This window comes from Martes martes (assembly GCF_963455335.1).
Source record: "Martes martes genome assembly, chromosome: 1".
NCBI classification, from domain to species: Eukaryota; Metazoa; Chordata; class Mammalia; order Carnivora; family Mustelidae; genus Martes; species Martes martes.
The window spans coordinates 158,950,746-158,965,139 of record NC_137888.1 but is presented as its reverse complement, the minus strand read 5'-3'; the positions used below and the strand labels follow the sequence as shown (position 1 = coordinate 158,965,139).

At 46.0% G+C, this 14,394-nt stretch overlaps 1 protein-coding gene across 1 annotated transcript in view; it reads right to left on the bottom strand.

Moving 5' to 3' along the window:
* CHCHD6 (coiled-coil-helix-coiled-coil-helix domain containing 6) overlaps nucleotides 1-14,394 on the bottom strand; it is a 241,708-nt gene that overhangs the window by 211,524 nt on the left and 15,790 nt on the right. Inside the window, exons 2-4 of the mRNA XM_080800304.1 lie at nucleotides 10,209-10,329; nucleotides 6,128-6,200; nucleotides 3,968-4,112 (exon numbers count right to left, since the gene is read on the bottom strand). Coding sequence (XP_080656430.1) covers nucleotides 3,968-4,112; nucleotides 6,128-6,200; nucleotides 10,209-10,329 — 339 coding nt within the window. The remainder of the gene's footprint in view (nucleotides 1-3,967; nucleotides 4,113-6,127; nucleotides 6,201-10,208; nucleotides 10,330-14,394) is intronic.

Sequence of the window (14,394 nt, the reverse complement as noted above, 5' to 3'; positions counted from 1 at the left end):
CAAGGCTACAGGTGTGAGGGTGCAGGGCTTGAGGACACCGGCCAGACAGAGGCGGCGCCAAGGAGAAGCAGGCAGCTGGCTCATAGAGCCAGAGACCAAGCCATGTCCGTCCCGGGAACCAGCCTGGCCCCAAGGCCAGGAGAATGTGCTGCAATCCAAACACTAGGGCTCCTTCAATCTGCGCATATGGGAGGCTTGGATGAGGAAAGAAAATTCCCTATGCTTCTGTTCAGGTTCTTTCTCCATCTTTTTCCTTTTATTTAAATCCTGCAAAGCACACGTACAGTTTTGACATTATCTCCACTAAAAGGCCCTGCCAGCCACAGCAACCAAAGGGGAAAGGGTGGCTACAGTATGGCTCAGCATCGAGGTGAGTGCTTCAAGCCCCTACTGACCTACAGAGAGGCCCTGGAACTTGGCTTCCCTTCTCCTCTGTCCGCACTGACAGCTGAAGTCTTCAAAACCAGGCTCACGTATCTCTTTGCATCTGCTGCAGCACCAAGTAACAGAAACCAACTCCAGCTAACGCAGGCAAAGGAAAGTTGACATCTGATCACTAGCAGATGCTTCAGTCCTCAAGAAGGCAGAGGACCAGACTTGAAACGGATGGGTACGGTGAAGGTGTGGAAGACGGCCTCACTGCATGAAGATCCTGACCAGGAGGCCACAGCTGCAGTGCACAGTCTTACCCCCGCCTCTTCACTCACTCAGAACGAAAGTCCCCAGAGAGAGGATTTGACTAGCTGCCCTCGGGCCCTGGCACTGGGATTGCAATCCCACCAAGACAATGCACAAGAAGAGACAGGAAAATTCCCAAAAGGAAACAGGACACCGACCGCAAGGAGAGATGAATGCTGAACAGTCAAAAATGGGAACACCCAGAAAAGTAGTTAATAAACACTTCCAAAATGAAGGAAGTCACTTGCTTCACTATTCCCTAAAAACTCAGGTTCTGAAGAACACTATCCATCCAGAAATTTGGGGAGGGGGGAATCAAATAAAGATGGATTTTCTGTATTCTAAAGTTACCCTTTATTAAAATAGAAAACCCACACAGCTGTAGTGAGGTCATTTAAGTCCCCTTCTGACTCCAAAGGTTCTCCTCCAAGGACAGTCTTGAGGAGGCAGGATCCAACCTTCTCCTTCACAGGTGGAAGAGAGGAAGCTGTGAATTCCCTTTCATTGTAATTAACACGTTCCAGGTGAGAAGGAAGAAACACCACACCTGTAGGCTGCAATTTTCCATGCTAGGTGACTGCCCCAGGAGGCCAGCTTGGTTTGCTCATGCCGTATTGCTTAACCCTTCACCTCCAGAACCAGGGTCCTTTCCACTTGGTTGTCAGGCTCCCTGCAGAGGGGTGACAACCACCTGCCCTGCAGAGACTAACCGCCAGCACCCCTAAAACCACATCCTCACCCCAGTTTCTCTCTGCACCAACTGACTCTTCACCAGGATGCCACAGAGTTCTAGAAACACCAGTCAGATCACATCATCTCCATTCATATGGGACTCTTCCAAGGTTTCACAGTCACAGCAGGCTATCTTGTGGGTCAAGTCTACAAGGTGTCCAAGGTCTTCTACAAGGTGGCTTCACGCCTCAGTCACCTGTCTCACTATGTCAGGTCACCTCCTCCTACCCACCCATCTCTTCCCAACTGCTCCCTCAGCGGGAGGGGCCCCAGCCATATTGCTCAAGGCTGAGGTCAAAGGTATGTCTTCCTCCAGCAGTTGACATCACCGCCTTTGCATTCCTAAGCACATCGTGTTTACCTTGGCTTCATGCCTACTGAAACTGATGTGGCCTTTTTCTAAGTTTTTGGTTTAAGTCTGTCTTCCCCACTGGAGTGTCAATTTCCCAAGGGTGAGGCTCCTGTATTGCTCGTACTCCCCAGAGGGCCTAGCTCAACCAACATGTGTTGTATACCCGCCGAAGCTTTCAACCTCTGTGCAGAGGCCTTCCTCCCAGCCACCACCCAGGGCACAGTCCAGTAACCTCACGTGGTCTGCAACTTCCTTCTGTGAAGCACGGATTATACCAGACCACCCACCTAAGGCAGGTCAAGACTGCTTCTCGTCTCCCAGCCCATGACCTCCGAAACAGATGACATTAGATGCTGCTACAGCCATTCTTCTTACCCCCTATCCTGCCCACCCCCATTCCTTGCTGTGATATCATGATTTATAATAAGAACTAAATATTTAGTCTTTACTGTTACTGGCACAGAGCTCCTAAAACCCTTGGGATTTCCTAAGTGATGAGAGAGATAAAGATATCCTTTTTTATGGTAATGAGATGACTTTTGGACGATAGGGAAGGAGGAGGACCAGTTACCAATGGAGCCAACCACATGATTAGAGAGTTGGAACCTTCAGTCTTACCCCTGAGCTCCAGGGAACGGAGAGGGGCTGAAGGTTGAGTTCAATCACTAGTGCCAGTGACTGAATCAGTCATGGCTAGGTAATTAAGCCTCACCCCAGTTTCACCCCACAACAACTGGATTTGAAGAGCTTCCAGGTAGGCAAGCACATAGAGGTTCTGGGGGAGTGGTGCGCTGGCCCAGGACATGGGAGCTCTGCACCCTTTCCCCACATAGTGCCCTGTGGCTCTCTCCCATCTGTCTGTTCCTGAGTTAAATCCTTTCATAATCCTTTTAGAAAGTTAAAGGTTTCTGAGTTCTGTGAGTCACTCTAGCAAATCAGTCAAACGAGGGGATCATGGGAACCTCTGATTCACAGCCAGTCAGGCAGAAGCACAGGTGACAACATGGCCTTGAATGGATTCTGAAGTGTGGGGAGAGGGAAGTCTTGTGCCCTAAGCCCTTACCCTATGGAGTCTCAGGACGGAATTGAATTGGAGGACACCCAGCTGGTGTCAGAGAATTTCTTGAATGTGTGGGGGTTTTCCCACATGGAAATGGAATGGGGAGAATTATTACTATCAGCCCTACTTCTATCTAGACGCCCACCCCCTCCCCAGTCGGACTAGAAAAGAGCCCCAGCTCCAGTCAGTAGAGCCCTCCCTGTCCCCTCTGTGGAGGACTGGCTGAGCCATGCGCCCCTGGTGCAGTTCAGACCACGGCCATGTAAGAGGCCTTCAGCTGAGGGCTTCTGGGAAAGTTCTCTCTTCTGCTGCATGTGTCCCTGTCTACATAAGACCTGGCAGGGTGTGGGGGCAGCTGTCGTTGACCTGTGGGAATGTCTAGCCGGAGTACACCCTGGCACACTGAAGATGGCAGAGCAGAAGGAGAACAGGGGTCCATGATGATGCCAGTGAGCTGCTAAATTAGTCAAGCCTGGGGCATTTCTAGACTCCTGGGAGTATGACATAAAGCTTTCATTCACAGCAGAAAGAATCCTAATAGTCTCCTATCAATTCAATGCATTAATAACAATAACAGCGATAACAGTGAGTTTTTATAATCTGCCAGGTCCATGCTAAGCCCAGGACAGTTACTATCTCGCCTTACCCCTGGGGCAATCCTATGTGCAAACATCATGATCCTCAACCGAGGCTCACAGACACTGAAGGATGGGGCCGAGCTAGCAAGCAGGGAGCTAGGATTCATACCCAGGCTGCCTACCTTTGAAAGATTGTGTTCTCCATCTCATTATTGCACACCCTCAAGCCCCTAGTACTCTCCCTTCACACCATCCTGGCACATATACCACTTACAATTGTGAATTTTCAGAGAGCGGGACCAGACTGCTCAATGATCCAGCCCTCACTATATAACCTAGTGTTCCAGAGACTGAAAATACAGGCCAGAGGTAGCAAACCAAGTCAAGTCAGTGGCAGTCAGGGCTATAAGAACTCAAGCCCTTGACCCCTCCCTCCCGGAAAGACACCCTTTCCACAAAGGTGGAGCTAGGCCCCAGAACTTCAGAGAGATCAGGCTTCAGAGCCAAACCTCTGCCCCCCAGAGCCACTGGAGCACAAAAGGCCAGCTCAGGAAGATCTGTACTCACCAGCTGGGTTGACTTCTGCTTCTCCTGGTCAACGCTGCCCTCCCCCCGCTTCAGGGATACACTCCTGTGCTTTGTGGCTGCCTCTCTTTCCCTCGTTACCACCTGGAATAGCTCGTCCTGGACCTTGGCCTGCTCCTGTTTATACCTGTGCCAGAAGAGAGATGGAGGAAAGCAGATGCAGATGGCCTGACTGGCAGAAGGTAACCAAGAAAAGGTCTGCATACTTACTTCAGCTGGCAGGGGATGGGATCTGTGGGCCAGGGGAGCTCTGAGGCCAGTGGGAGAGGCTCAGGCATCAGCGATAGTCCCCAAGGCAAGGGGATACAGTGACTCGCTCTCAGCAAGGACAATACAGATTAGGAAAAGAAGGAAACCTGACCATCAGATGAGGAATCAGACAGCCACATGCCAAATGAGAGATTCTCAGGGCACAGGTTCGATCCTGGGCTAACCACTCCTATATAGTGGGCAGGCGAGGTGGGAAGCCCTACATTCTTCTGCCTCCCCTTGAAAGCTTCAACAGTTTAGATGACAGCAGTCTTTTGTTTGGAACATTTAACTCTTCATCCTAAATGTATTCCTACCCTCTGACCTATTTCTGGGCATTCTGCCTAGTAAAATAATCCTAAAGACAGAAAAAGGTTATTAGTACCAAGATGCTCTTAGAAGAGCTATTTATTATAGTGTAGAAGAACACAAACAACTTAAATGTCCACCATCAAGGTCAAGTTAAAGAACATATGGTACAAAAGTGCAATGGTATATTATGTCAACATTAGACCAATATATTCTTAGATTTGTCAATAGCCTGAATCTAAAAATTGAGGACCAATAAATAACACTTTTAGAAATAAAAATGTTTATAAAGCAGGTGTAACAAATGGAAAATTGTAAAACTATGTGAAAATAACAAGATATAAAATTATATGTAACTTTGAAAAAATAATCCTGAACTAGGGGGAAGAAGACATTGGGAAAAAAAACTCCAAAATATTAACAGGGGTTATTCAGAATCTATGGTTGATGTTTTTATTTTATACATTTCCCAAGTCTTTCATTAGCATGTGTTAGTTGAACATTTTTTAAATATTTAGATTTAAAAAAAAAAAAAAAAGATTGAGGTTAGTTATTCTTGGAGAGGCCCCCTAGGATCAGAGAGGGGAAATTCTTAGAATGTGGGCTTCAGTCCATGACTATGGAACACACCCAACTCGGCTGACCTAATTGAGGGAGCCACCCAACTGTGGCTGACACTGGGCCCCCTAAGCTGCCAGTGTCCTAAAGGGTAGAGAGGAAGTCTGTCAATGACAACTACAGTTAACATTCACTGGGAACTCTCCCAGGTGCTAGGCTTAAGTGCTTTCTATGCATTAACATATTTAATCAGGACAATACCCCCATCAAGGAAGTATACTCCAGCTATGCCCTCTCAGAGGCCTAGAGAAATGCAGTGGCTTTCCAGAGTCACAGAACTAGTGCGGGGCACAATCAGGGTGCACACTGCATTCTGAGGACCTCTGTGCCTCAGGGAGTGGGACACAGGTCCCTGTTCAGAGGTGTCGCCAGCTCTCTGTGGGTGTGGCCTATGCCAATGGGAAGTCACCAACACTCTGGAGCCAGTCCATCTGGGCAACTAGTTAGAATTGTGAGGGCTCTTTTTCTTATCTCTAAAAACATGCCAGCATGCATACATAGACACAGAAGGTCCAGCCACTCAGCTACTTAGTCTAGCTTTTTAAAGTGAATTTTTGGGGGGATGGGGTAACTGGGTGATAGGCATTAAAGAGGGCATGTGCTGTAATGAGCACTGGGTGTTCTATGCAACTGATGAAATCACTAAACTCTACCTCTGAAACTAATAATATACTACTTATTAATTAATTGAATTTAAAGAAAATAAAATTTTTTTAAAGTAAAAAATAATTTAAAATAAAATGAGTTTTTAAGAACACCAGCAGTCAACCCTTCCAGGCCACTTTCGGTGTTTCTTCATGTTTAAACTAGGACCAGTGCCACCCGGACTAAAGCATTCTTATGCAATCTCAATAAGACAAAATATGTGAGACAAACCCTTGGGCCTTCAGGCAAGGAAGGGTATCTGGGGAGGAAAGAGTACTCAGTCAGAGCAAGGGCCAGGGCTAAGCGGACACTTGGGCTTACCTCTTGAGGAAATCCTCCTCCACCCCAGAGGACTGCCGGCCACCACCAGACTCAGACCTGGGCAGTTTGGAGTCTGCAAAGAGACGAGAAGCAAAGGACAGTTAGCAGCACCCTAAGGTCCACGAAGGATGGTGGTCATCCGGGAAAGGGCTCAGGAGTGCAGCCCCCTGGATGCATGTGCCCCACAGACAGACACAGAACACACCGTTGACCCAGCCAGTCTAAAGGAGCACAGCCCGAAGGCCCGTCTGCTACCTCCTTCTGCACCGGGACTGCTCACTGCATGGGGCAGGCAGCAGGCACGGCCACTTGAGTGTGGTGTTCCCAATCCACCACTCCTCACTTCACGATGACTTAGAATCTAGGTCATCTCCCTAACACAGGCCTGGGAGGGCTGAGGGAACCCACTGCTCTGCTTCATGCTCTAAGGACAGCCTCCAAGGTCTCATTTTGGCAGTGGGAGTGGGGGGTAAGAGGGCTCCTTAAATCTTTCCCTTAGGAGCCCATTCTACAGATTTTTAACCATGAATGCAGCAAACGCCTCATATTAATGACACTTTATCCATCACTTGACTTGCATCACCTCTAATATTACTGGACTCTTAAGTTGTTGTAGGGGCTACCTTTCAATGGCCATGAACTTGGCAATTTCTTTTTTTTTTTTTTAAGATTTTATATATTTATTTGACAGAGATCACAAGTAGGCAGAGAGGCAGGCAGAGAGAGAGAGGGCAGCAGGCTCCCTGCTGAGCAGAGAACCTGATGCAGGGCTCGATCCCAGGACCCTGGGATCATGACCTGAGCCAAAAGCAGAGGCTTTAACCCACTGAGCCACCCAGGCACCCCAACTTGGCAATTTCTAAGCAAACCCAGTCTACTCGTTTCTCCACCACTTGGAGACACTGAAGTTTTTGCTACTCCCCTCTCCTCACAACCTTTGCCCTTCCTAAACCATATTTCAGCCAAAGCTCAACACTTTCTGTGGCCTTGGCCAAATGTCTCCCCCTCACCCCTGGTCCTTCTCAAGTTTCTAAAGCAGCAGCACCTAGGACTCCATAAAAATACTGCAGTAGAACCAGACTTTGTGAGAGAACATGCGGGGATTTGCTACTCCACTGCCAAGACCTTTTCAAGTGTGTTGAACACAGAGGCTCCAGCACTCAACACTTCAGGGAGGCACTTCCGAAAGTAATCATCTTATGTTTCATGAGTTCAGGCCACCTCTCACAGGAGGATGGGCACAGTGGTGCTGCACCCAGAAAGGAGGGCACATGTAAGTGCTCCTCGGTAGCATGCCAGGTTCTCAACTGGGAATAAAAAAACAGTAAATCAGGAACGCCTGGGTGGCTCAGTCAGTTGAGCGGCTGCCTTCAGCTCAGGTCATGATCCCAGGGCCCTCGGATCGAGTCCCGAATCAGGCTCCTTGCTCAGTGGGAAGCCTGCTTCTCCCTCTGCCTGCCCTGCCTACTGCTCCCCCTGCTTGTGCTCGCTCTTCTTCTCTCTGACAAATAAACAAATAAAACCTTTAAAAAAAAAAATAGTAAACCACTGCCCAGTTCTAACTTTGACATAATGCCCCTGTTCTTGTTTACTTACAACAACTTTATTGAGATATAATTTATCACAACTACTTCTGCTTTTCATACAACTTTCTTTTTTTGTAACTACAAACACAATGTATCTACCTGTGGCAGAGAATGTGGCACTAATCCACGCTCCCACCTTGCACTTAGGAGCCTGCCCACTTCCCTGACCCTCAGGAGCACTCATTATGTACGTCTTTCACTATTAGCAACGTGGAGAACCTCATCACGTTTACAAGCATTCATACACATTTTCTATTGAGTTGTCAAAGATCTCTAAGAACTCTCTGTATTAGGACTATTAATAATCTGTCATGTTAGATCTCCCTAGTTTATCATTCATTCTTCATTTTTTTTTCTAAATTGTCTAATTCCTTAGAGTTACATTTCCCACTTCTCTTAATTTAGGGTTTCTTGATGGAGTTGATGGAGTGCTTAGAAAGTCTACTTACTGTATTTATATGTACTACTATTGTACTCTTATGGCTTCAATTCATACATTTAAATCTTTTATTTCCTCTGACATTTATTTTGAGGTATGGTGTGACATAAGGATTTAATTTTAACTTCTTTTTCTAATCTTGTTCCATCACTGAAATGAAAGCAAACACTGATTTTAAAAGTAAAAATATCTTAAAATCAGTCAACTTCAAGACAGCCCATTTATGCTGACTGTTCTTCAGTATTCAGAAACTCAAACTCACAATCATTTAAACAGCAAAATACTTTGTTATAACTAAAACCAAATGACAAATGAACCACCATTCTTGCTCCTTAAACTGCTGAAACTTACCAAAACTGAGACCAATGAATCTTTCATTTTCTGAAGCTGAAACTGGCATGTGCGTGTTAGATTCTGGCCTTCTTTGCTTACTTTATCACTTTTCCCCTCTCACCAGAGTTAATCCAGTTTTTTCAAGTGAACTGGGTTAAGTTAGAGCCCTCTTCAACCCCACCCCTCCTGTCAGTTGCTAGAGGTATCATGGGGAGCCAGCCCTTTATTTAAAGGACAAGAGCATCTTCAAGAACTTCATATGCCCCCTCACCAGTAGATAGTCAAAGAGCTCTCAGGGTGGGTCCAAACCCAGGTACCAGTTTGCTCTAATGCTCGGGAAGACCTGAGGCAGACAATACAGAGGCAAGCTGGCAGCAGGCCTGCTTAGAGCCCCTGGCCATTAAGGGTGCAGGCAGAGCTCTCTGGCCTCTGTGCAGAGGTCTGTGACCTGGCCCCTAAGGACAGTTCCAAGAGCTCCCCTTTCCTTGTACGCCGTACTCCAGAGATAGCAAATCACTTCCAGGGCCCCACAGAGGCCAGGCTGTGCCACTCCTCTGGGCCTATACTTACGTTGTTCACCATGCCTGAACTGCCTATCTACCATTGCTCTATCTTTCAAAATCCACTTAAACATCATCTCCCCTTGAAGCCCCTCGCTAAAACAATGAGTCACTCCTCTGTGCTACCTTGGCCACGGGTATGCTTCTAGTGTTGCCTCATCACGATACATGTAACCTAAAGGGTGATGCATTTGGCTCCTTAACTAGAGCCGTGTGTGCCATAAAGGGGGCAGCCCTGTCTACACAACGCCGTGCACAAGCACGAGGCACTTGTCCTGATCCCTGGCCAGCAGTCAATAAATGCTGAGTGGACAGGGTATCTTCTACAGTCTTACAATCTAATAAGGAAAACTGGCAGAAAAGACAAGTTGCAGGTGATAGATAAGACCCAGATTCTCATAAAGAGGTATTTACTGAAGAGAATAGCAGCTGCCCCAAAGACTGTCCAAATTTATTTGTAATATCTTAATATTTCTGTACCTTATATCCCTTTTTAAATTGTTTCATTCCTTTGTGTTTGCTGAAAGTCATTGTTTGGAGAAAAGCACAAATTCCTCAATTTGTCAAGGACCCCACAGAGGAGGAAACAAATGAGCTCTGAGCCCAGTGTGGGCACAGAAAGAGGAGCCCCTGAAAGGTATGGGGTGGCAGGCCTTGCTAGAAGCCCGGAGTGAACCGTCCCAGGAGCCAGGTCAGGACCACTTGACGTGAGCGCTCGGTTCGAGGTGCTGAGGTCAACGCTCAAATCACTCGATTCCCTTGAGCTGGCCCAGTTCACATAAGCCCCTATCACTCTTTGAACCATACCAAACAGTAATGACAGTGCGTCTCTTAGGGATCCTTAACAGCAACTTCTTGCCTGAGTTACCAAGCCCTTTCGCCCCATTTGTTACATATGTAGAAACGAAACAGTGAGGAAGCCAGTCTGGCCCCAGTCACAGGCACTCTGACTAAATGTGCTGCTTTCATCAGAGCAGACAGTGTCTGTCACGTACGAAAGCCACACTCTCCTAAAAGGCAGTTATCAGAAAGGAGTTGCTCACATCACCCAGAAACAAACAGGAGCCACATTAGCTGTCAAATCTGTTCTGACAGGAAGGCTGTTTGTCATTTCTTTCACACCCCACTCCCGCCCTCCAGAGAATCCCTGCAAGCCACCATACCTTTCTCCGGGCCTTTGCAGGTGCCAAACGTGGAAGGCGGAGGGGCAGGAGGGGAAGCAGGCTGCCCCGCTTGGCAAGACTGGCTGGAATCCTTCATGCGGTTAACGACATTTTCAGACAGCTAAGGGAAGAATTGAGGGACAGGAAGAGAGGGACAAGGAAAAAGTTGTATCACAGAAAACTCTACAAATGAAGATGCCCTTTATCCATGTCCCCACTTGACGGAGCATACTACTTCCTCCAGACCAACTTCAGTGATACAATTCTACTCAAAAACCTCTCAAGGTAGCCCAGTCCTAGAAGATTAGAGCCAAAGCCCTGTGGGGCTTCCAGGCTGACCACAGCATGGCCCCCGCTGGCTTTCCAGCAGTTTCCTACTACTCCCCGCACCTACCCCGCACTCCGTGGAATAACTTTCTTCACCTCCTCTGCACCCATTACGTTGCTCCTTGGCGGAGAACCAGCAGCAGCCGTCCAGTCCCAGGACATCTCCACCTGTCCAAGGCTTCTACTTCCTTTTAGGGCATCTCAGTGTCCCTCCTCCATGGGCCCTTCCCTGACAGCACTCAAAGTAAGCATCAATCCTCCCCTTCCTTTTCACTCCCATCATAACACATGTGTGCTCTTAGGGAAGAACCATCCGTCCTACCTGGGAACACCTCAAAAGCTGGGATGACCTCCCACTCCTCTCCGTATATCCCCAGCACCACCCACAGAGTAGACATGACAACACTGCCTGACTCATTCCACCACAGTTCCCCCTAATGAAGACTGGATAACCAACACTTTCATTCATTTCAGAGGAAGTGAAATAGTCATGAGGGTGTCATAAAACAGTTTACCGAAATGAAATAGCAAGCTAGGGATAAATCCAGAGTAAAAACCCTTAAGAGTTCACTTCAGTAAATATTTATTAAGTACCTAATATGTGTAAGGCATCATAAAGCACAGCTGAGGGGAAAACGTTAAAAATGACTTTCAGACAAAAGCCATGATCAGCAACTCCACTTTCAGGTACCCAGCCGAGAAAAGTGCTCCCACATGAACACAGCAGAAATGGAATAGAAAACAAAAAAAAAAAAAAAAAAAAGGAAAAAACATAAATATGCAACAATAAGAAACTGGATAAAAAATGATGGTGTATGCTTTCTATGAAATATGATGGAGCCATTAAGAAAGAATGAGGTAAAACATACTACTGACATGAAGGGTGTATGGGATATCCTCTTGATGTTTAAAGTCATAGAACACTTTGTAGAGCCCAATTTTGTAAAAAGAGATATTCAATTGTAGAAATACAGACATACAGATATAAATATGTCAGTATGCGCATGTATACATTCACAAATGTGGCCATGCATTTGAACTTTCACATATATGCATATATGCAAATACATGTATCTGGTCAGAAGTGAACATCTATGAGGCTACAGAGAAAACATGATGGTTAGTGGGCAGCTGGGGAAGGGCTTTCACTTTGAACACTGCTGTGTTGTAACTGTTTACCATGAACGTTTTTTAGCAACCAAAGATTATACTGAGTCCCTCTAGTATTTCAAATAAATACAAATCAAATAGCTAATTAAGGATATAGGACAAGAGAAGACCAAGCATACATAGCAGTGGAAGAGAGTCGGGAATCCAGAAATAAACCTATATATCTATGTTCAATTGATCAACAAGGGGCCAAGACAACTGAATGGGGTAAAGAACCCTCATTTGTTCTCTTCAACAAATGATGTTGGTACAGCAGGGTTTCAATATGCAAAGGAGGAAGCTGAATGGCTACCTCATACTAGACAAAAATTAATACAAAATGGATCAGAGACCTAAATGGAGGAGCTAAAACAATATAAGGATAAATAAAAGAAAACACAGAGGTAAGTCTTTATGATTCTGGCTTTGGCAGTGGATTTGTAGATACGACACCAAAAGCATAAGCAACCAAAGAAAATTAGGTATTTTGGACTTACATCAGAATTAAAAAGTTTTGTGTACCAAAAGACACAATAAAGCAAGTGAAAAGGCAGCCTACAAAATGGGAGAAAATATTTGCAAATCATACACATGACAAGGGACAGGGAAAACTCCCGCAATCAATAATACAAAAAAAAAAAAAAAAAAAAAACACAACAAAATTTTAAAAAATGAGTAAAAAAAAAAAATCTGAACAGTTATTTCTCCAAGAAAGATATACAAATGGCTAATACAAAAATGAAAGGTGCTCAATATCATTCTTTATTAGAGAAATGCAAATTCAAACCACAATGAGACAAGACAGCACTTCGTGCCCACTAGGAAAGCTACAATCAAAAGATAATAACAAATGTTGGCAAGGAGATGGAGAAATGAGAACCCTCATACATTGCTGATGGCAACATAAAGGTCCATAGCCACCATACCATGGAAGTCTGACAGTTCCTCAAAACGTTAAGCAGAGAGTTACCATTTGATCTGGCATTTCCACTTCCAGGTATCTACTCAAGAGAAATGAAAATATATATCCACACAAAAATTTGTACATGGATGCTCTTATCAGCATTATCCATAATAGCCAAAAAGTAGGAAGAACCTAAATGTTCATCAGATAGAAAATGGGTCCTAAAATATGGTCTATCAACACAATGGAACATAATTTCGCAGTAAAAGAGATTGAAGTACTGATATTTGCTACCAAATGCACAAACCTGAAACCATTATGCTAAGGGAAATACGCCAGACACAAACAGCAACATACCGTATGATTCCACTTATTTGAAATGTCCAGAATAGGCAAACTTCTAAGGACAAAAAGTAGGTTAGTGGTTGCCTTGTGCTTAGTGAAAATATTCTAAAAATGACTGTGATGATAGTTACATACCCCTATGAAAATTCTAAAAACCACGGACTTACATGCTTTAAATGGGTGGGTTATATGGTATGTGAATCGTATCTCAATAAAACAGCTACCAATAAAAAGAGAAAGACAAAAATGAGCAGTCCAGACAGGACTGTCACTCAGCAAAAGCAGGGTATCCCATGAAAGGTGTGCCTGTGTGGGTTCCTGAAGGTGAGAGCAGAATTCAACAGAACAGATGCTACAGTGTATTGGGGACAGGGGGTGCGTCATACCACGCAGGGCAGGGCACAGAGAACAGGGGCACGGACAGTCAGAGAGCAGAGTGCCTGCAGCCCCAAGATCATTTTGGAAGGTGTGGGTTGTAAAGGTGGATCTGGATGAAGCCAATACTGAGAGAGGCTCCGAAGTCAGGCAGAAGGCCTCCAACAGTTGCAGGGCATTGCCAAAAGTTTCGGAGCCAGGAAAGAACACAAGACTGTGCTCTTCAGAGGATACTCAGCACTGCTACAGGGAGCACGTGGAGTGGGCAGCGGAACCTTGATTATGAAGTGACAAGGGGGTGTGGCACCAGCAGCAGTGGTGGTGGCATGGAATGAGAGGTTTTGCCTGGTGGCCTTAGTAAGGAACAAAGGAGAGAGTTAGTGGGACAACTTGAGAATGCCAGGAAAAGGGAAATCAAGAAGAGACTATTCTGGAAGAGTAGCTAATGAGCTGGAATGTGGATAGAAAAATCTCAGATGAGAACAGGGAAAGAGCCCCTACCAGCCTGCTGGCTCCCTCCTTTATTACGGCTGCAGCAACTAAGACCTGCAATGAGTCCGTGTCTGGAAAGCGGAGGGGTAGCTCCACAGCGCAGTGTGCCCACTTCTTGCTCAAATTAGCTGCACAGAGGGCCAAGGTGGGAAACCAGGTTGGATGGAGGGCGACAGCACGGCTGCAGTGGAATGCTCTTCCAGGCAGGTGGGGACATGGAGCTGGCACTCAACGGTGAACTCAGGCTGCAGGGAAAGATTTGGGTGTCCCAATGGTGTGCTGGAGCCAGCTCGGGAGAGCCGATTTTTAAATTTTCAGCCATTTTGCAAACTGGTTGACTTCATGACAGTAGCCTGAAATTGGCCATGATACGGAGTATTTCCACCATGGAAATTAGCAAATACCACACATCGGGGACCTTTCTTGGGCAGAGATCTGGTTGTTAAAACTTTTTTTTTTTTTTAAGATTTTATTTGTTTATTTGACAGACAGAGATCACAAGTAGGCAGAGAGGCAGGCAGAGAGAAGGAAGCAGGCTCCCTGCTGAGCAGAGAGCCCGATGTAGGGCTCGATCCCAGGACCCTGAGATCGTGA